This window comes from Heterodontus francisci, chromosome 1, assembly GCF_036365525.1.
Source record: "Heterodontus francisci isolate sHetFra1 chromosome 1, sHetFra1.hap1, whole genome shotgun sequence".
Classification (NCBI taxonomy): Eukaryota; Metazoa; Chordata; class Chondrichthyes; order Heterodontiformes; family Heterodontidae; genus Heterodontus; species Heterodontus francisci.
The window spans coordinates 181,564,230-181,586,341 of record NC_090371.1 but is presented as its reverse complement, the minus strand read 5'-3'; the positions used below and the strand labels follow the sequence as shown (position 1 = coordinate 181,586,341).

Below are 22,112 nucleotides of genomic sequence, written 5' to 3'. Positions count from 1 at the left end.
CCAAAATGATTGTTCAGCATGAAATAACTTGGAAGTTCATTCTGTATTTGACTGATCTCAGTGGTTAAAATTTACAAGCACTAGGCAAAGATCAGATTTCTGAGAGGCCACAACAAACAGAGAAGCTCTGGGCTCCAGTGCACAAGATTTTCAAACCATGTTGCTGAATGGTTGGTGCTAAAACACATCGAAATTTAAATGTCATGTGGAGGGGAAATCAAACATAATTTCAGCTCATGTTTGGATATTCACCTGAGCAATTTAAACTGTTGCTTTCTTTTCTTTTCTCACAGATGGAGGCCATTCAGCCCTTCACATGAACACCAGCTCTCAAAGAGATTTCCATTTCCATTACATCCAAGTCCCCTGCCCTTTGTTCATACCTTTTTCTACCATTTATCCATCCTTTTCTAGTATTTATCCACTTGCTTTTTAAAAGCTATTATGAATTCTGGTACCACCACTGTTTCTGGTGGAACGTTGTGGGGCAATAATCAAATAGCCCGTGAAATGGGTATGAATGTAGCGCAGCCATTGAGGTCTGAGTCTGATTAATATGCCACCGGCGAGCTGCAGGCATCAAGATACCCTAATGAAGCTCACTCATTCTGTGAGGTTGGTTGCGACATGGAGTCTTCCTGCAGATTGGACAGGGTGAATTGAGGGGGCACGGGGGGGGGCCTTTGAATGGGAGAGCAGCAGGCCAGAGTTTCATTGGGCGGCCAGAAAGAGTATTCTCGCTCCTCCTAGGCACACCAAAAAACATAAATTATAACTTTCCTGGATCGTTTTGTGAGATGACGCAGGATTTCCACCTGCCACAATGTTCCGCTCCTGACCCCATCCCCTAAACTTGCGTGGTCCCGCACTTAGCATATGGGAAGGTGTAATGTTTCTGATACACGAGCGATGGAGATTGGGGTGGTGCAAGGGCAGTGAAAAACTCCTGCACAGGCAAGAGCTAGGCCCAGAAAGTGCCCAAAAGGGGACACACAGAAAATTAAGCAGGGAGAGGTAGAGACCAGGTGCAGTAACAACTTTTAAAACCTAGTGCTGCTTAAAGGGGAAATGTCAGCAATCTGGCAGAGAAGGCAGCAGCTGATCGAAGAAATGAGCCACAAACATCAGGGAGCCTGACCTGGACGTCCTAACAGATATGGGGCTGAATTTTCCCGGCCCTCTGGTGGTAGACTTGGAGGTGGGTGGCTGGGAAAATAAACGGATTGCGTCGGCTCCCCTATGGATTCCCACTGCTGGGGAACCTGGATTGGCTGCCCGCAGGTGCAGGTGGGCAGTCAATTTACATAGTGAAGGCCCCAATTTGGGGTGATATTGTGGACTCACCAGTATTTTGCCAGTGGCACAGCGGCCACAGAGAAGAGCCCACCAGCTCAATGGAGGCAGCCTCCCTGTGGCAATCCGGCAGGGGCATCCACCAAAGAGGGGGCTGCAGGCACGAAAGACAGCCCCCACAATCCAACCAGAGGGATTTTCCCTCTGATCCAAATGGCCTACCACCTTCCCCCCTCTGATTTTTTAATTTAATTTTACGCCTCCAAGGGCGCATCCATGTTGAGGCACCCTCGCATTTTCCTATCTCATCTCTCTCAGTGGGATTGCTGAGGCTCCAGAGGTGCTGGCCTCTAATCAGCATTGGGAGCCCGCCCACCATCTTTACTAGGACGGTGAGCACAGAAGCAGCCAATTAGGAGGCTACCTCCAAGAATATCGCTGAGCTGATCTTACTGCCAGTAAGTGTGGGCTCAGGACCCCCATGTGGTCCCAACGTCAGCTCCCGAGCCTGTGGGAAAATTCTGCCCATGGAGCAGCAGGGACAGGCTGTTTGGAGTTAGGCCTTAAACATTGTGAAGCACATTGCTGGCTCTTAAGTGGTCATGTCACCTCAATACCCAGGACTCCTTCGCAGAAATTTAGCAAGAAGTTTAATCACATTACCAGACTAGTCAAACTAAGCCACCTGCACCTACTTGATCCTTCATTTCAATCTCTGAGTATGTGGAATTCATTCATTCATATCCCTCACAGTGCTCCAGGACCATACTCTGATCCTTTCTCCTATCCTGTGTCATCAGCTACCTACAAATATGCACCTTCCCTCAGTGTACTGCGCAAGCCTCCATAATTTACCATACTTTTTTGCTTTTCTTGTAAACATATACGTATATATATATATATATATATATATATATATATATATGTATGTATATATACACATTAAAACTACTTTGTGAAATTAATGCTCCTGTTCCAAAGTACACCTGGTGTTTGATTGTTTCAGAGAAATTTTTGTAGGCCGGTTTACCATGGGAAACTATACGAGTAGCTGACCTCCTGACCTGTCAAAGACTCTCCCACCATCCACAGGGCTCACATCAGGAGTAGGATGAAACACTCATCTGGTTGGGTATTGCCATAACAACACTCCAAAAGTTCATTGTCATCTATGACAAAGCGTCTGCTTGATTGACAGCCCTGCCGCCAAAATCAGCATTAACCTTTTCTATTTCTGGCACACTATGGCAATATCTTTGACAGACTGAATGCAGTGTGGCAACTTGTTAGGCATATTTCAACATTTCCCTCATCTGCATCCTTGACTACTAAGAAGAACAAGTGCAGAAAAGTCTTGAGAACACCATCATGTTGAAGTCACTCACCACCCTGACTTAGACATATGGGGGCATAATTTGACAGTACCCAAAAACAGGTGCAAGGATTGCAATGCGGGATTAACCCCCACTCACTGCTTCCGATGCAGACAGCATGCCAGCTCAGATACTGCGCATACTATAGAGGATCACTTAGACGCGGGATATGAATGAGGTGAGACACTGGGCACCAGCGGGCTGCAGCCAGGGCAGAGGGCAAAGGTCAAATAGGTAACAGCTTATCGGAGGGAGAATTCACAAACAAGTTCTGCTGCATGGGGAGACAGTGGCATAGTAGTAATGTCACTGGACTAGTAATCCAGAGGCCAAGACTAATGCTCTGGAGACATGGGTTTGAATCCCACCATGGCAGATGGTGAAATTTGAATTTAATTAATAAATCTGGAATTAAAAAGCCATTCTGATGGTGAACATGAAACCATTGCCGATTGTTGTAAAAACCCATCTGGTTCACTAATGTTATTTAGGGAAGGAAATCTGCCTTCCTTACCTGGTCTGGCCTACATGTGACTCCATACCCACAGCAATGTGGTTGACTTTTAAATGTCCTCTGAAATGGCCGAGCCACTCAGTTCAAGGGTAATTAGGACAAATGAATAAAAAAAAATCAATACCTGCAGAAGAAGGCTGATGAGTATCAGCAATTGAATTGCTTGGAGTATTGGCAAGCCTGCCAGAAAGCCTATGTGCATTGGAGCATGGAGGGATCCAGCACCAACTTTGCACAAGGCTTTGAGCAGAGCTTGGAGCCCATCCTCTTCAGCATGGAAGTGGTGGCCAACTCCATTAACACACTTGCAGAACCAACAATGATGCAGTGCCTGATAGCCAATGTCTCAGTTTCTATATTTTTTTATTCATTCATGGGATGTGGGCGTCGCTGGCCAGACCGGCATTTATTGCCCATCACTAATTGCCCTTGAGAAGTTGGTGGTGAGCTGCCTTCTTCAACCGCTGCAGTCCATGTGGGGTAGGTACACCCACAGTGCTGTTAGGAAGGGAGTTCCAGGATTTTGACCCAGCGACAGTGAAGGAACGGCGATATAGTTCCAAGTCAGGATGGTGTGTGACTTGGAGGGGAACTTGCAGGTGGTGGTGTTCCCATGCATTTGCTGCCCTTGTTGCAGCACAAGCAGAAGCTACTCAACATCAGGGCCCTGCAATGGAAGCTCAAACATATGTCATTCAAGCTCAACTTGCTATTATCAAGACTGTGGATACCAGTGCTCAAAGGCGCTTTCAGAATGTCATAGCTGTCCAGCCATCTGTATTCTAATAAATTACTAGAATTGCTGGGCCCACCCCCTCCCACCCCAGAGGAGTGGCAGTAGCTCTGTGAAACATAAGCCTGCTGTCCTCGCTCAGGACGGCATCATTTGGCCTCCCACATCTGCCATTCCACCAGTGACCTTGTAGATGTCCGTCAGCCAGCCAGTCCAGACTGCTGCTGCCCATGTCAAGAAAATGTAGTCCGAAACTAGACATCTAGGCCTCCAGCTGCTCGGGGTATTCCTCCAGGGCCATCTGCAGTCTCTCCCAGTGAAAGCCAGCAGCCTTCCACCAGCCATGCTGCAGCCACTGGGGTAGCACTGCATAGGAGCATTAGGACATGCAAAGGCATATTGAAGACAAGTACTAAGGAAATGCACAAGTCGGACATTACTGCTGCTTGCCATGGTCAGTGCAAAATTGCATCCCAAATGCCAAATTCAGATATTACCCCGACTATCAAAACAAATCACCAAAACATTTTGATTTTAATGTTTTTCCCACTAACATTAAGGTCAAGCAAAGAAAAATCTCTAATACCCAAAGTTATAAATGTGGATCTGTGGTATAAATAATAGCAAGAATCCTTTTTCAGAATATGTTTCACACCCATGAAAATTAGTTATGCTGTTCAATCCATTCAAAATAACTTCAATTTTCTTCATGGGACATTTTGTTGTCAAACACTTAAGGTAATCCCCTTTCAAAAGTATATGTTTGAAAAAATGCCCCACAGTTTTCACTATTTGAAATTACATGTTGTATCCAGTTCTATTTTCAATAATGCAATTCTTTAAAATCTGACTGATACTTAAGAATTTGTTTTGTCTAAGACTGTATATTCTTCTTTGTTCTATGGGAAAGTACAGAAGATTTTTAATATTCAGAAATATCTGCCATACGGTCTAATAAAATCTAACAGAGTTTAATATTTAAATAAACTACTTCAGGCAATCAAGAAGTTACCCAAATGAATAGCTGCACCTGGTGATTAAGGCTTGACTGCTGTCAATGGATCCTGCACCTGTAACCATGCATTACATTAATAATCTGGGCCTGGAGTTTCCATATGTTGAGCTTGTTTATTCAGCGCCATTCGCCCAAAACCAGCCAAACTAGTGCAAAAGATCTAGGAATTTCAAGTGCATATTACATCCAGCACAAATCGAGTTTCCATGATCTTTTACGTTGATTTAAAATGCTGTGCTGGAAACCTGCCCTGCCCACAAAACTGGCTACACCCCAGATCGATTTAATCACCGTGATGCGTTTCCACTAACTATGCCTGGTCGTTGGCCTTTGAGAAAGCTCCTAAAATTAAGCTTTTTTTTTTTAGGCGCAAGGGCACAAATATACATCTGTTAAAGGCTTTTAAATATTAAAAATAAATTTACTCTGAAACTGACTACTGTCCAGCAATGAAACCAGTAAATAATTCTGAAAAGCTTTTTAAAGTCATTTCCAGTTACTTAAAATCAGGATACTCACAGGACTAGACATTCATGTTAAAAATGCTTATTTTTTGAGATACTAATTTTCAACTATATTAATAAAGCTGCACCAGTTTTCCACTCTTAAATATATCAATGAATGTTTTATTGCAAGAAACAAAAAGAATTACGTTCTAAAACGCTGCTCGATTGCACTGGTTCATGCAAGATTTTACATTTGGTGATATGTAAATGATTTGAGTGGAAACTGAGGCAAAAATTTCAATTCAGAAAACTAGGGCAATTTTGTTGTCATTTGTGCCCAGATTGCCAACTGCTCCCAGAACTGAAACTCAATCCCTTGTTTAGTGAAATGCCAGTTAAATGCTGGATGTGTTGTTGGATAAGGATAGTGTAGGTAACATTATCCACATTATATTTAGAAAGTCAGAAATCGTCTTGATGAGTGCTTTGCATTATATGTTTATTACAATAATATTTGTCGATTAAGTATATGGAACTGAATAGAATGATTTTTAGTTATTTATTACCCACCCTTTCCATAAAAAAGATGGTGGTGTGTGTTCTTCGTGAACCACTATAATCCTTGCGGCAATGGTGCTCCTACAATGGTGTCAGGTAGGGAATTATAAGATATTAACCCAGCGACTATAAAGGCCTGATATAATGTCCGGGTCTGGGCGTCTCACAATAACAGGTCTCCACTTTAGGCAAGATTCAAACAACTACATATGGCAGACTGCATCTTTAGTAACTTTCTTTCCTTTTTCTCCCCTTCCCTGTCGAAGGCACTGACTCTTATTAGGATACAGCTCCAGAGGAAGTGGCACCTCTTTGGTTCATCACCCAAGCTGGCATTCTTCACTTATGAACGAACACAGCAAGTGCCAGCATGTTCTTGAACTGTGGAGGACACCACAGCAGAGGGTAATGCTGTCCATAATGCCTATGTGTACCCTTTCCAGCAAGGATCACAAAATATTAATCTACCTAGCCCAGGGGTGCTGAAACCATTGTAAAATCTATAAAACTGCTCTAGCTGAGATCAGCCATGGTAGGGACTAAACATCATGCATTCTTGTCTGTATCATTTAATGCAACATCTAGTGGTATCTTTATTCACTAGGCCATTCAGTTTCCATTTATGAAAAGTCTTATGAATTGCACCACCTTTGAAAAATATTAAGCAAATTGAATTTGTTGGTCCACAAATAGAAAATAATGTCTTGTAAAATTCAACTTGTCCATCATATGAGAGTGGGTGGGGCTCTGAAATGCTCTTCAATCACAGTATGTGAAGCCAGATGCTTGAACCCATGTATAATTTATATTTAGTGCCTAACAAATTCTCATCAGTTCTCATTGAGGTGCGTAAATCATAAATTTCACACAGCTACAACGAAGGCAGAATAATGGACAAATCATTTACAGAAGCAGCAACTGCCAGTGAGAAGAAAAAGGTTTGTGATATAACCTTTAGCTATCAGGCAAAGTCATGCAGAGATCTTATTATTCTGAAACTGTCTACATGCAGACATAATACAGTAAAACAGGGCGACCCAGAAACATATAAGGGCACCACCCTCCTGGAACTGAATGAATAGCTCCATGGAGAGCCTGCATGGACTTGATGGGCCGAATGGCCTTCTTCTGCACTGTAAATAACTCCTCACTGCATATGAAGAATTGCTCTATATACTTTGTTACACGTTGAGCTGATTGTTACTGCAGTCGACAAACTCAGAACTGAAACAAAAACAGAAAATGCTGAAAATACTCAGCAGGTCAGTGCTGGGACCTTTGCTCTTTGTAGTATATATAAATGATTTGGAGGAAAATGTAGCTGGTCTGATTAGTAAGTTTGCGGACAACACAAAGGTTGGTGGAGTTGCGGATAGTGATGAAGATTGTCAGAGGATACAGCAGGATATAGATCGGTTGGAGACTTGGGCGGAGAAATGGCAGATGGAGTTTAGTTTAGTTTAGTTTAGTTTAGAGATACAGCACTGAAACAGGCCCTTCGGCCCACCGAGTCTGTGCCGACCATCAACCACCCATTTATACTAATCCTACACTAATCCCATATTCCTATCACATCCCCACCTGTCCCTATATATTTCCCTACCACCTACCTATACTAGGGGCAATTTATAATGGCCAATTAACCTATCAACCTGCAAGTCTTTGGCATGTGGGAGGAAACCGGAGCACCCGGAGGAAACCCACGCAGACACAGGGAGAACTTGCAAACTCCGCACAGGCAGTACCCAGAATCGAACCCGGGTCCCTGGAGCTGTGAGGCTGCGGTGCTAACCACTGCGCCACTGTGCCGCCCAATCTGGACAAATGTGAGGTAATGCATTTTGGAAGATCTAATTCAGGTGGGAAGTATACAGCAAATGGCAGAACCCTTCGGAGTATTGACAGGCAGAGAGATCTGGGCGTACAAGTCCACAGGTCACTGAAAGTGGCAACGCAGGTTGATAAGGCAGTCAAGAAGGCATACGGCATGTTTGCCTTCATCAATCGGGGCATAGAGTATAAAAATTGGCAAGTCATGCTGCAGCTGTACAGAACCTTAGTTAGGCCACACTTAGAATATTGCATGCAATTCTGGTCGCCACACTACCAGAAGGACATGGAGGCTTTTGAGAGGGTACAGAGGAGGTTTACCAAGATGTTGCCTGGTCTGGAGGGCATTAGCTATGAGGAGAGGTTGGATAAACTCGGATTGTTTTCACTGGAACGACAGAGGTGGAGGGGCGACATGATAGAGGTTTACAAAGTTATGAGCGGCATGGACAGAGTGGATAGTCAGAAGCTTTTTCCCAGGGTGGAAGAGTCAGTTACTAGGGGACATAGTTTTAAAGTGAGAGGGGCAAAGTTTAGAGGGGATTTGCGAGGCAAGTTCTTTACACAGAGGGTGGTGAGTGCCTGGAACTTGCTGCCGGGGGAGGTGGTGGAAGCAGGTACGATAATGACGTTTAAGAGGCATCTTGACAAATACATGAATAGGATGGGAATAGAGGGATACGGTCCCCGGAAGTGCAGAAGGTTTTAGTTTAGGCAGGCATCAAGATCGGCGCAGGCTTGGAGGGCCGAATGGCCTGTTCCTGTGCTGTACTGTTCTTTGTTCTTTGTCAGGCAGCTGTGGAGAGTTAGCATTTCAGATCCATGCTGCCTGACCTGCTGAGTATTTCCAGCATTTTCTGTTTTTGTTTCAATTTGCAGCTTCCGCAGTATTTTGCTTCTAAAACACTGAGAACTGTCATGTTTTGCTTGTTCAAGCATACCTGATTCAAACACCAACAGTTGTCATGAGGATAATATGCTTCAGTACGTGGAAGACAAGTTAAGTGTCTTGCATCATATTGGTCATAAGAAGTTGTTTATATTCTATTTCCAAAAATGTGTTTTATTCAGGTATATGTATTTATACATATGTATATATATTAGAGGGAGAGGGGAAACACATGATAATTTACTAGGAAGTGAGTGCAGAGTGCTGCTGCCTAAATTTTAAGTGGTATATTGCTAACTACGCGTCTGATCTCTGACTGTTTATTAGAGATAGGATATATCTGTGTTTCTCGAGAAGCTCACACATTGGTTTTTGCATCATTTCTCAGTTTCACAAATACCTGAAATCAGATCCCCAAAATACCAAACACTATACATATTGGCTTGAGTCATCATAATGTTGAATGTCTTTAACACAAAGCAGCTTGATGATGCAGCATGGAGCAGCCACAATCTGCAGCTCTCTCCTTTGTCCAAGTCAGAAAAATCTGCACATGCCTTATTCTGTGGTCTACATAACCAATGAGCTGATACCCTTTCATGTTTAGCATTGCTATATTCCTCACAGAGAGCTGGTCATCCTTCAGTTTTGTGGCCATCGGTGTTACTGGTATCGGTATCACTGATTTGCCACACAGAGATATTAACTTATCAATCCTTCCTGTTTGTGGGTGATCTAATAGAGGTCTTTAAAATTATGAAAGGTTTTCATAGAGTAGACACAGAGTGTGTTTCTACTTGTGGGAAAGAGCAATTCTTGAGGCCATCAATATAATGTAATTACCAAGAAGTCAAAAATGAAATTCAGAAAAAACTTCTTTACCCAGATAGTGATGGGAAGGTGGAAATTGTTACCACAGGAAATGGTTAAGATGAATAGTACAGATGCATTTCAGGGGAGGCTAAATAATCATATCAGGGAGAATAAAAAAGAAAAAGACTTGAGCCTTTCATGATCACCAAACATCCCAAAGCTCTTAAGAGCCTATGAAATGCTTTTGTAGTCACTGTTGTGATCTAGGAAACGCAGTAGCCAATTTGCCCACAGCAAGCTCCCACAAACAGCAATGTGATAATGACCAGATAATCTGTTTATGTCAACAGAAAAACACTGCAGATGTTGGAAATCGGAAACAAAACAGAAATTGCTGGAAATACTCAGCAGGTCAGGCAGCATCTATGGAGAGAAAAACAGAGTCAACGTTTCAGGTCTGTGTGACCTTTCATCAGATTTGGCAAAAGCTAAAAATATAATAGGTTTTGAGCAAGTGAAAGGTGGTGGTCGGGGGGGGGGGGGGCGGAGAGAACAACAACGAAAGGGAAAGTCTGTGATCGGGTGGTGGGAAGGAGCGATAAAATGACAAAAGATTTCATGGTACAAAGCCAAGGACAGTGGTAATGGGTCAAGTTAAGAGACAAAAGATGTGTCTGGATGAGGTGTAAATGGCAGCATTGCAGCAATCCGAACACAAAGTAAATTCCAACACCAGTGAAATGTCTGCTTCTCCAGGACTTATTAATGTGTCAGGATGGTAAGTCAATCATTAACTGGGGTATCCATAGTCAGCAAATGAATTTGTGGCAGGACGTACAGCACGCAGTGCATTTACAGCAAAGTTTATTTACTCAGCAAATAGCAAAGCAAACAAAGTCTTATTTATTTAAAAAGAATCTCTACCAACAGCAGCAAACAGAACTCAAGACCGAAACTGCAGCAACTATTCCCTATAAAAGCAAGGTGATTCCTCTGACAAAATGCAGAAAGATAGTTACATAATACAAATTATGTGCATAAGATCAATGTGTGGTCTCGAGGTGCAGTTGAAGGGGAAACTGCCCAATCATTTCCATTTGGGCCAGGAATAATGGTGTCACTACATGCAGTCATCATTAATAGTGTCCTAACCTACTGCGACCCTTCTAGCTCAGACAGGTTACTGAGTCTGTCACAGAAAGGTGACTCATTCCAATCTATCAACAAGAAAGTCATCTGCAAATCATTTCAATCTCAATGAGAGGCCATCTACTTCCCATCCGCTAAGGAGAATAGTCAATTGGGGGTTATTTGGCAACCATGAAGCATGAAATTAAGCCTTCCTCAGGAAATCACCATGAGTGACATAAGGAATACTACAACTGCCGTTTGTGGACCCTTGCTGTGCATAAATTAGTTGCTGTGTTTGTCTACATAGCAAAGGAAACTATATTTCAAAAGTAATTCATTGACTCTGAAGCATTTTGGTAGGACCTGAAGAGCTGACAGGCGCAATATAACTTCTTTTAGCATGGCACCTTGCCAGGTCTGAGATCTGTTGAATTCTCAAAGTTTCTTTGTTTATTTTAAGAAAATTGTCACAACATGAAAGGGATTTCATGACATTAGTCAGAGTTCAGGTTGCTCAGCTACAGATGATTTAATGCTTCAGGTGTGCACCCATTGTCATAAAATGCCCTCACCCAAGAAGTTAATTCATCTCTTTTCCCCACAGATACTGCCTTACCTGCAGAGTATTTCCAACATTTTATGTTTGTGCTTCAGATTTCCAGCATCTGCAGTTTTATTTCTTTTTTGTTTATGAAAGACTACCAAGATGATTACTGGAAGATGTCACATACCTTTTTATGACTCTTCAGCACAGAGGGAGTCACAAAGGCTTTGTCACATAGATCACATTTGTATTTCTTGTGCCCATCATGTACCACTTGAATGTGAACATTTAAAGTATCCTTCCTCTTGAACGTCGCATCGCAATGATCACATTTGAAAGTTCGTTCACCTGGACAATAACAAGAAAGATAATTTGTTACATCCCACATAGACAAATAAATACAATTATCAGTCAAATCAGGAAAAAAAAACTGAAACAAATAGCAAGAGAGAAAGAGAACACAAGAAAAAGTCAGAAAACAAGAAAACAAACAAAAAGTAATTTGCATTTATATAGTGATCATCATGCCCTTGGGATATTGCAAAATGCTTCACAACCAGTACATTACTTTTGAAGTATAATAATGATACAGTAAATTTTCACAAAGCAAGACTGCACTGACAGCAACTGAAATGAATCAGTTTCTGGTGCTGTGGGTTTTTTGAGGATGTTGACCTTGTAAGAACTTTCCACTTTTATTTAAGACATTGGATCTTTTATGGACACATGAACCACCAGAATGCACAGATGGCTCCTGGTTCAATACCACATCTAAAGGTCAACACTTCCAACAATGCAGCCCTTCCTTTGCAACAGAGCTAATGAAAGTCATTGTGTCCTGTAATTAGTTGAGGGTTGAGGCAAGAATCCATAGGTAGGCTCCACTTTACATAGAATAAACAGCACAGAAACAGACCATTCCATGTCAACTTTTATGCTCCACTCAAGCCTCATCTCATCCTTCCTCCTCTAACTCTATCTGCATAACTTTCTATTCCCTTCTCCCTCATATGTTTATTTAGCTTCCTCTTAAATGCATCTGAACTATTCACGTCAACTGCTCCCTGTGGTAGTGAGTTCCACATTCTCACCACTCTCTGGATGAAAAGTTTCTTCTAAATTCCCTACTGATCTCTTGGTGATTATCTTATATTGTTGGCCTCTAGTTTTGCTCTTCCCCACAAGCAGACGCACACACTCTATCAAAACCTTTCATAATTTGTATAGACCTCTATTTGGTCAACCCTCAGCCTTCCCTTTTCAGAAAGAAAAAGAGACCCAGCCTTTTCGTCCTTTCCGGATAGGTGTAAAACCTTGCAGTTCTGGGATCATCCTTGAAAATCTTTTTTTGGACCTTCTCCAGTACCTCTATATCCTTTTTATAATATGAAAACCAAAACTATGCATAGTATTCCCAGTATGGTCTCACCAAGATTCAATTCAAGCTTAGCATAACTCCTCCAATTTTCAATTCTATACCTCTAGAAATAAACCCTATGGCTTGATTGCTTTTCTTAAAATAAATGACCTTATTAATTAACTACCTGACTTACCTGCATTCGATGTAAAGACCAGCATGGGAATTCACTCCTGTGATGTCAGGGGCCATGTTTGGGGCAGAGGGAGGTTCCATCCCAAACGTAGCCCAAGGAAACCGATAGCAGAAACCAAGAGATGGCCTAATTCCCAAGCCTTCCACCATACTCCCAACAAAAAAGGCCTATGCACTTCTGTGGCCTTTTGTTTCAATTCACACAAAGATACTGAAGCTGTGACACTTTTAATTTTTAAAAGGCAGTTGTAATAAAAGGAAACCAGCAGGAAAAGGTACTGTGAAGATAACTGCTCACTGTTGTGTATCAGTAGATGTCTCTGCAGGGAGAAGGGAGTCCGAAACAAAGCCTTACACTCTTCACACTGGAATGGTCTCTCTTCTGAGTGTGTCTGTCAATGAAAGAGTTTGCATAAGTGAAGTTGCAACAGAATAATGAAGCAGAGGCGAAGTAACCATTTATCTTCTTATATAAATCAAACAGGAATCAGACTCAGCTGCATTAAAGAAAAAACACAAATTCCACATTTGAGCAAATATTCGAGGCATGGCCAACAAAAACTGGATTTCAGAGTCCCAGCAAATTCAAATCCTTTATATATTAAAAAGCAACTTGCATGTATATCACACTTTTAATGTAGCAAAATATCCCAAATCGCTCCATATGGGAGTGGGGGACAGAGGAGAGGAAAAGAGCTGGAGCAGGTGATAAAGGCATAGCCAAAGAATTCTATTTTGAGGAGGCTTTCTAAAGTGGGTGAGGGATGGAGGCGGGGAGGAGATAAGATGAGGTTTAGAATGATAATTCAAGATTGCATGGATTTGATAACTGAAGACGTACCCTCAATGGTAAAGTAGAGGATAAGGGGTGCACAGTAGGCCCCATGACATAAACAGCAGAGTGCAAGCTCAGGTGCAGATTTGGTGGAGGGTGCAAAGATAGGGTGGAGTGAGGGCATAGGTGCGAGTGTCTGTAAATGTTACAAAGGATCATGAAATCAATACATTGTGCAACAGGAAGCAAGTGGAAAGCAGCAAAGACATGTGCGACAGTTCAATAGTACGTAACACAGATTGGATCTGGGCAAGAGAGCTTTGCATGACTTGGAGCTTTTATGGAGCAGAATTTAGGAGGCAGGCAAAGAGAGCTTGGAGAAGCTGAGACTGGAGGTAAAATTATGAATTCGTGTTTCACTTTGTGGGATGAGGTATGGACAGAGATGGGAAATGTTAAAAGAACTGGAAATAGGCTGTTGTGGTGGAAGATACAATGTGGGTTGGAAGTTTAGCTCAGGATCAAACAGAACACTGATGTTGTACACCGCTGGGTTCAGCTTGAATGAACATCCAGAGAGGAAGATGGAATCAGGCTGAACAAAGTTTCTGGCTGAAACTAAAATGGGTGGCTTCAATGTTAAAATGGAGAAAGTGTTAATTTCAAACTTGCTTTCATTTGTTATTATAACTTTTGTTGCACCTGTGGCTGTCCAGCACATTATGTTTTCTGTGTGTCAGTTTTTGCTGTGCTGCAGTCCTGAGAAATGTCAGGCTTCATATGGAAATACTTGGGAATGGAAGGCATACTTGCTCACTTCAGCATAGAGATGGCTGTTAAAGCTATGATTTTAAAATATATGCTACTCTGCCAGCAACATACTTCTTGCTACAAGGAAAATGTCACACATGTTTTTTCCCCCATAACAAATTTGAACTTACTGCCAGATGTGGTTTGACCATGTCAAGCTCTACCATTGCTCGCTTTCCATAGTCAAATCGTCATAATATTCCAAGGCTATCTGGAGAACAAAAAGAATTCCAAACTTCTCTAATCCACCAGAAGCAACCCTCCAACTCCATTTGCAACAACTCCCACAACATACACCCTCACCTTGAACAACAAAGATGTCTGAAATTGTGTCTCAACTGTGTCTGTCTCTGATCCCCCTCACAACTCCCAGTCAGCCTCTGCTCGCTCTTCTCCAACACCCAAAATTTGTGCAGTTTCTCCTCCATCTCACCAGGTGGGTTAGGGTTAAAATTGGGACTCAAACATCAGGAAATTGAAGTCATCCTCTTCATTCATACATTAGGCCATGAGCCCAGGGTAAGTCCACAGAAATGTGTGTTTGGTGTACTGCTCAACCTCAAGTTCAGGTTCCTGGTCAGAGCGATACCCTGTTGCTTTTGGAGGGGAGCTTGTGATCCAGATTGAAGCAGGTTTTCTTCAGCCTACATATGGCTGCTACAGCAATGGCAATTGATCCTTCTGGCAATCAATTGCAATTTTCCTTTTCAGCTTTAGGCCCAGAGTGGGGTCCATGCCTGCTTTTAGAAGATGTAGGTCCTGCTGGGGCTATTGGGATGCTCTGCACAGAATTTCTGAGAAAGTGATACCACAGGGACAGATAGTGAGATAGCCCTCCCACAGAAAGAAATTTATAGTAGGTTGTGGGAGGATGGAAACTCAAAAGATCCAAGTGTCAGTCAATTACTCCCCCAAGGCTAAAATAATGACCCAATAGTGCCTCAAACTGAATAGCAATTTCTGGGATATAATATCAGCAATAAAGAAGAGCAGAGAGATCCACCATTGACATGCTGTTCTCCCTTCGCCAGCAACAGGAGAAATGCCATGAACAACAGATGCCCCTCTACGTTGCTTTCATTGATCTCACCAAAGCCTTTGACCTCGTCGGCAGACGTGGTCTCTTCAGACTATTAGAAAAGATCGGATGTCCACCAAAGCTACTAAGTATCATCACCTCATTCCATAACAATATGAAAGGCACAGTTCAGCATAGCGGCACCTCATCAGACCCCTTTCCTATCCTGAGTGGTGTGAAACGGGGCTGTGTTCTCGCACCTATACTGTTTGGGATCTTCTTCTCCCTGCTGCTCTCACATGCGTTCAAGTCTTCAGAAGAAGGAATTTTCCTCCACACAAGATCAGGGGGCAGGTTGTTCAACCTTGCCCATCTAAGAGCGAAGACCAAAGTATGGAAAGTCCTCATCAGGGAACTCCTCTTTGCTGAAGATGTTGCATTAACATTTTACGCTGAAGAGAGTCTGCAGAGACTCATCAACAGGATTGCGGCTGCCTGAAACAAATTTGGCCAAACCATCAGCCTCAAGAAAATGAACATCATGGGACAGTACATCAGAAATGCTCCATCCATCAATATCGGTGACCACGCTCTGGAAGTGGTTCAAGAATTCACCTACCGAGGTTCAACTATCACCAGTAACCTGTCACTCGATGCAGAAATCAACAAGCGCATGGGAAAGGCTTCCACTGCTATGTCCAGACTGGCCAAAAGAGTGTGGGAAAATGACGCACTGACACGGAACACAAAAGTTCGAGTGTATCAAGCCTGTGTCCTCAGTACCTTGCTCCACGGCAGCGAGGCCTGGACAACGTATGTCAGCCAAGAGCGCCGTCTCAGTTCATTCCATCTTCGCCGTCTCCGGGGAATCCTTGGCATCAGGTGGCAGGACCGTATCTCCAACACAGAAGTCCTCAAGGCAGCCAACATCCCCAGCATATACACCCTACTGAGATGGCTTAGCCATGTGAGCCGCATGGAAGATGGCAGGATCTCCAAGGACACATTGTACAGCGAGCTCGTCACTGGTATCAGACCCACCGGCCATCTAGGTCTCCGTTTTAAAGACGTTTGCAAACGCGACATGAAGTCCTGTGACACGGGTCACAAGTCATGGGAGTCAGTTGCCAGTGATTACCAGAGCTGGCGGGCAGCTATAAAGGCAGGGCTAAAGTCGAAGAGACTAAGCAGTTGGTCAAAAAAAAAAGACAGAAGGGCAAGGGGAGTGCCAACTGTGAAACAGCCCCGACAACCAATTTTATCTGCAGCACCTGTGGAAGAGTCTGTCAGTCTAGAATTGGCCTTTATAGCCACTCCAAGCGCAGCTTCACAAACCACTGACCACCTCCAGGCGCTTACCCATTGTCTCTCAAGACAAGGAGGCCAAAGAAGAAGAAGAATGTAAAACTTGAAATTAAGTGATACCATAACAAGGCTCGTTTCTTTCCCCCATTGTTACAATCAGGTGAGGAAGGGTTGAAGGGCTCCCCTCTTTGACCACAACAGGTTTATTTCTTGTTTAAGTGGATATACTTGCCAATTCAGTGAGTGTTTAGCTGTTCACGCATCATAATCATAAAAAGAGCCAATCGGACAGGTTTTCTCAAATTTAACAAAGAAAGAGGTTAGCTTTATTGTACTTAAACTGATCTAATTTAAAAAAAAGACACTCAAACTTTCACATACATATGCACAAATATGTTGCAGAGTGGGGAAGGATGGATTGGCTGAAATACAGTCCAGAGAAATAAAGGGTGTATATAGTCCATGCAGGTTGGTGACTCGGCTGGCTTCAGGCTGAATTCGGTGGCCGTGTGACTTTCCTTTGGTGGTCCTGAGGCTTCCGGTTTGAAGATGTGGATGGGTGATTGCGACTGATTTCCTTAAAGGGAGTCTCTGTCTGTTCTTTCCTGAACTTTCTCAAAACAACTCTGCAGATCCAGCCTCAGGCTTCAGTCATTAAGCACAGTGAACATCAATCGGTGAACAGACTAACACAATCAAACACAGATCAATTAAACCACTGAACACAACAGTCTGCAGCAAGGGATATGCTTCAGTGGTTATGGTCAGCAGGCAGAACGCAAAGCTTGCAAGATTTGAGCAGTTCGTCTTCACCAATTTAATATTCAGGTTTCCAGTCAGTGGACCAAAAAAAATATAATTCGACATCGCACGTTTTCATAACACCATATATGTTTCTAATGTTAAAGTTGACCAAAGACAGCAATTTTTCTCATCTGTACCCAATTAACAAATTTCACCTTAATGCCAGTTTGACAATACTGTACAAAATGGCTTGCCTGCCAAATTCCATCAAACTGGTTGCAAAAAACAACTTAATGGAAAATTATACTGACACTTTTCATTAAGGAATTGAGATTTTGCTGTGCATTATTTTATCACTTGATTAATGTGCTCACATTAAATTCCTGTAATCCATTGAAAATAAACAGGTTTACTTTCAATTAAATGAGTGCACAGAGAATTGAGCACAAACACATTAACTAGTGCACTAAAAATAGCTCACAAAAGAATTATCTCCAGATTTCAACAGTGATAAATGAATTATCTCTTAATGCTTTCATACTGCAGCATTGATGCAAAGGTACAAAACTGAGAAAATATCATTTAAAGTTTGCCCTCCTTTCTCCACTTCAATCTCTCCCAAAACAGTCTTGTTAGTTAGGCACAGTCAACAGTCAACTTCTCAAGCATCAGTCATCCTGCTCCTTGGCCAGTTCCATGTTCCAGTTAGATGTCTAGTCAGTTTCTTTTCTACCACGACCTCTGCATCTAGCAGAACTCACTCAGTGCGAACTAAGATGAATTGATACATAGGAGTGAATTTTAACTTGCAGGAAGACGTGGCTTTAGAAGCTCTCGAGGCGGGGGGACGGGGTTGAAAAGCACCTAAATTGACAGCACTTCAAGAAGCCAGCTCCAACTCGGCGACTTCTGCATTTAACTGCAGCATGTTAGACTGTCTGCAAGCAATTTGCTTGGGAAAGGTGGGTTGTGAATTTCATTATGCTACTCGCTCAGTTGGAGTGATATTAAAATAGCTGTTAGGATTTAACAGTTGTGCACAGGCTTCCCAGCTTCCTGGAACTCACTAGCGAAAGCAAGGTGAGAACATACCTGCAAATGAGGAGGATGAAGAACATGATAAGCAATACAGGGAATATGTCAATAAGTACTGAGACTTCACAACTGATTACTTACCCAATTGTGTAAAAGGCTTTGTTCACAGTACTTGTACTGAGAGTTTACTTTCACAATGTTGGCGGTGACTACCACAGCTTTGGAGGTTTGTATTTCTGATCGTCACTTTGGAGCTGTGATCTATCATATCAGCATGGGTGCCACTTAGCCTGTTTTACTTTGGACCTCAGATGAGGACGCAGATTGCAACATCAGGAGCAGGAGCAGCAACAGTCTGCTCTTAGCAGATCTGCCACTCCATAGGAGACAGGGGATGATTAGCGAGGTTCAGCTCGCAGGAGGCTATACCTGCAATACAGGGTGCACAGGCAGAGGATAAAATTCCTTGAATTGTTGGAACATCAGTGTCTCACAGTCTCGCATCTGGTGGTGGCAGCTATTTGCCGCCTGCTAGAACAATACCTGCTGCCAAGTGGGCCTAGGAGTCATGCTTTATTCGTTTCTGGCAGTCATCACCACCTTCAGCTTCTTTGCTTCTGAGTCCTTCCAGGGCTATGGCAGAGATATTTGCAGGATCTTGCAGTCGGCATCCATAAATGTATAAGACAGATAACTGATGGCTTGTTCGCCAAGGCCCGCAAATATGCCAACTGGATGCCATCCAGAGTGAGCAGGTCCTCAGGTGCAAAGCATCATAGACTGCACATGTGGCATGAAGACATACCCAGATGACCCAGGAGTGTTAGTCAACCACAAGGGCTTCCATTCCATCAATCTGGAGCCAGTGTGCAACCACAAAAAAATCTTTATGCATGTGTGCACAAGATTTCCAGGCAGCTGCCATGATGCTTTCAGTTTGGGAATGTCCACCCTCCCTGATCTCTTTGCACCTTGGAACAGAGTTACTGGTTGGCTGTTTGGAGACAAAGGATATCCACTTAAGATGTGCTGATGACACCTGTGAGGAAACCAACCAATGAGGTTCAGGAGCAATACAATGGAAGCCATATGACAAGCCATATGGCTGGAATCTTGGTCAGCCACCACCAACCTCGGCGCCGGGCAAAGGAAGCGGCGCCTGGCCCGTGCCAGCCACATGCTGGTGAGCCGCCGCAATCTTCAGTGCGGTGGCTCATTTGAATGGATGGGGCGGCCTGTCTGTCAGTGATAATCGTGTCAGCTGCCTGTGCGCAGGTGCTGATGCCATTTTTAAAGGGCTTGGAGCCCTTCCGCGATTTTTAAAGAAATCACTACACATTTTTGAAAACAAATAAAACCTGTATGTTTGGACCTTCCCCACGCCCCGCCCCTACAAAATACCCACAATATTAAATACATTCCGTCTCCACCCCAAAACACTTGTATTTTCCAAATGACCTTTCCCCCCCTCAAAGTGCACAATGACACAGTGGCGCAGTGGTTAGCACTGCAGCCTCACAACTCCAGCGACCCGGGTTCAGTTCTGGATACTGCCTGTGCGGAGTTTGCAAGTTCTCCCTGTGTCTGCGTGGGTTTCCGCTGGGTGCTCCGGTTTCCTCCCACCTCCAAAAGACTTGCAGGTTGATAGGTAAATTGGCCATTGTAAATTGCCCCTAGTGTAGGTAAGTGGTAGGAGAATGGTGGGGATGTGGTAGAAAATATGGGATTAATGTAGGATTAGTATAAATGGGTGGTTCTTGGTTGGCACAGACTCGCTGGGCCGAAGGGCCTGTTTCAGTGCTGTTTCTCTAAAATAAATTTTAAAAAAATAAAAATAAACTATCAACTTTACCCCTTCCCACCATCCCCTCCACCAATGAAAACCCTTTAATCGCTGCTCCCCCTCCCAACCAGTGTGGCGCCTCAATTCCCCGGACAGGGATCGGAAGGCACGGAAGTGCCGGCCAGTGCAACCAAGATCGTACCAAGACCGGAGGCAGCGGCTGGCTTGCAATTAAGGCAGGTATTTAAATGCATTCAAATTTATTCAAATATGCAAATGCTGGGCCCGTCGCCAAGTAGTGGGGGGCTGCCACAAAGCCTCTCCGCCTCGGTGAAGATCGGGATGGGTCCTCACGGCGTTGGGGTCAGGCCTCCTCTGGAGCGATCTACAGGCCTCCCATGCCATGGACCCCAATGCCTGGGGAGGAATTAGATTCAGCCCAATGTGCCATTGAGCAAGCCATCAACATGTTGAAGATGCGCTTCAGATACCTGGACAGATCTGGAGGTGCCCTTTAATGCGCAGCAGCCAAGGTCTCCAGAATGGGCATGGTGTACTTTGCTCTGCACAACACTGCAGAACAGAGAGGTCTAAACCTGCAGAAGGAACAAGGTGCAGAGCACAGAGCCTCTTCAGATGGTTCTGAGGAGGAGAAGATACAAAGTGGTGAGGCCAAGGCACCAGCAGCGGTGCACATTGCTGCTCAAGGTGCCCTTATTATTGTGAGGGAATGGTAACATAATGGTTATGTTATTGAATTAGTCATTCAGAGGCTTGGACTGATGTTCTGGAGACCTGAGTTCAAATCCCCCCACGGCAGCTACGGGGATTTAAATTTAATTAAATAAATCTGGAATAAAAAGTCAGTAACAATGATCATGAAATGAACGGATTGTTGTTAAAAAACCCATCTGGTTCATTAACGTCCTTTAGGAAAAGATATCTGTTCTCCTTACCTGATCTGGTCTCGATGTGATTCCAGACCCACAGCAATGTGGAAGATACTGAACTGCCCACTAAAATAGCTAGCAAGCCACGCAGTTGTATCAAACCACTACAAAAAAGTGAAAGAATAAAAAAAACTGATGGACCACCTGGCATCGACCTAGGCACTGGATACGACAAAGGCACACCCAGCCAGTCGACTGTGCAAATTCCTCCTCACTAAATCTTTTGCTAAGATTGGGAGAGCTGTCCCACAGACTAATCAAGCAACAGCCTGATATAGTCATACCCACTGAAACATACCTTACAGCCAATGTCCTAGACTCTTCCATCACCATCCCTGGTTATGTCCTGTCCTATCAGCAGGACAGATCCACCAGAGAACAGTGACGTACTGTCGAGAGAGAGCAGCCCCGGGAAAACTTAACATTGACTCCAGACTCCATGAAGTCTCATGGCATCAGTGTAGCTAAAGTAAACATTGGTCCCTTAGAGGATGAAACTTGGAAATTAATATTGAAAAACAAGGAAATGGGAGACTTTGAACAAGTATTTTCTATCTGTCTTCACAGAAGAAGACACAAACAAAAATCCCAAGAACAGTAGAAAATCAAGGGGCAAAAGGGAGGGAGGAACTTGAAACAATCACTTTCACTCAAGAAAAATTACTAGGAAAACTAAAGGCTGACAAGTTTCCTGGACTTGATGGTCTGCATCCTCGGGTCTTCAAAGTAGTGGCTGCAGAGATAGTGGATGCATTCGTTGTAATCTTCCAAAATTCCCTAGTTTCTGGAAAGGTCGCAGTGGATTGAAAACCGCAAATGTAACAACTCTGTTCAAGAAAGGAGAGAAGCAGAAAGCAAGAAATTATAGGCCAGATAGTCGAACATCTGTCTTTGGGAAAATGCTGGAATCCATTCTTAAAGAAGCAGTAGCAGGACATTTAGCAAATCAAAATACAGTCAGGCAGAGTCAACATTGTTTTGTGAAAGGAAAATCATGTTTG

At 43.4% G+C, this 22,112-nt stretch overlaps 1 protein-coding gene across 2 annotated transcripts in view; it reads right to left on the bottom strand.

Annotated features, from left to right (window-relative positions):
* Positions 1-22,112, bottom strand: part of prdm5 (PR domain containing 5) — a 342,995-nt gene that overhangs the window by 151,709 nt on the left and 169,174 nt on the right. For both annotated transcript variants that reach the window (XM_068039250.1, XM_068039260.1), the window contains 2 exons: positions 12,990-13,083; positions 11,327-11,487 (listed from right to left, as the gene is read on the bottom strand). In XM_068039250.1, the coding sequence (XP_067895351.1) occupies positions 11,327-11,487; positions 12,990-13,083 (255 nt within the window). The remainder of the gene's footprint in view (positions 1-11,326; positions 11,488-12,989; positions 13,084-22,112) is intronic.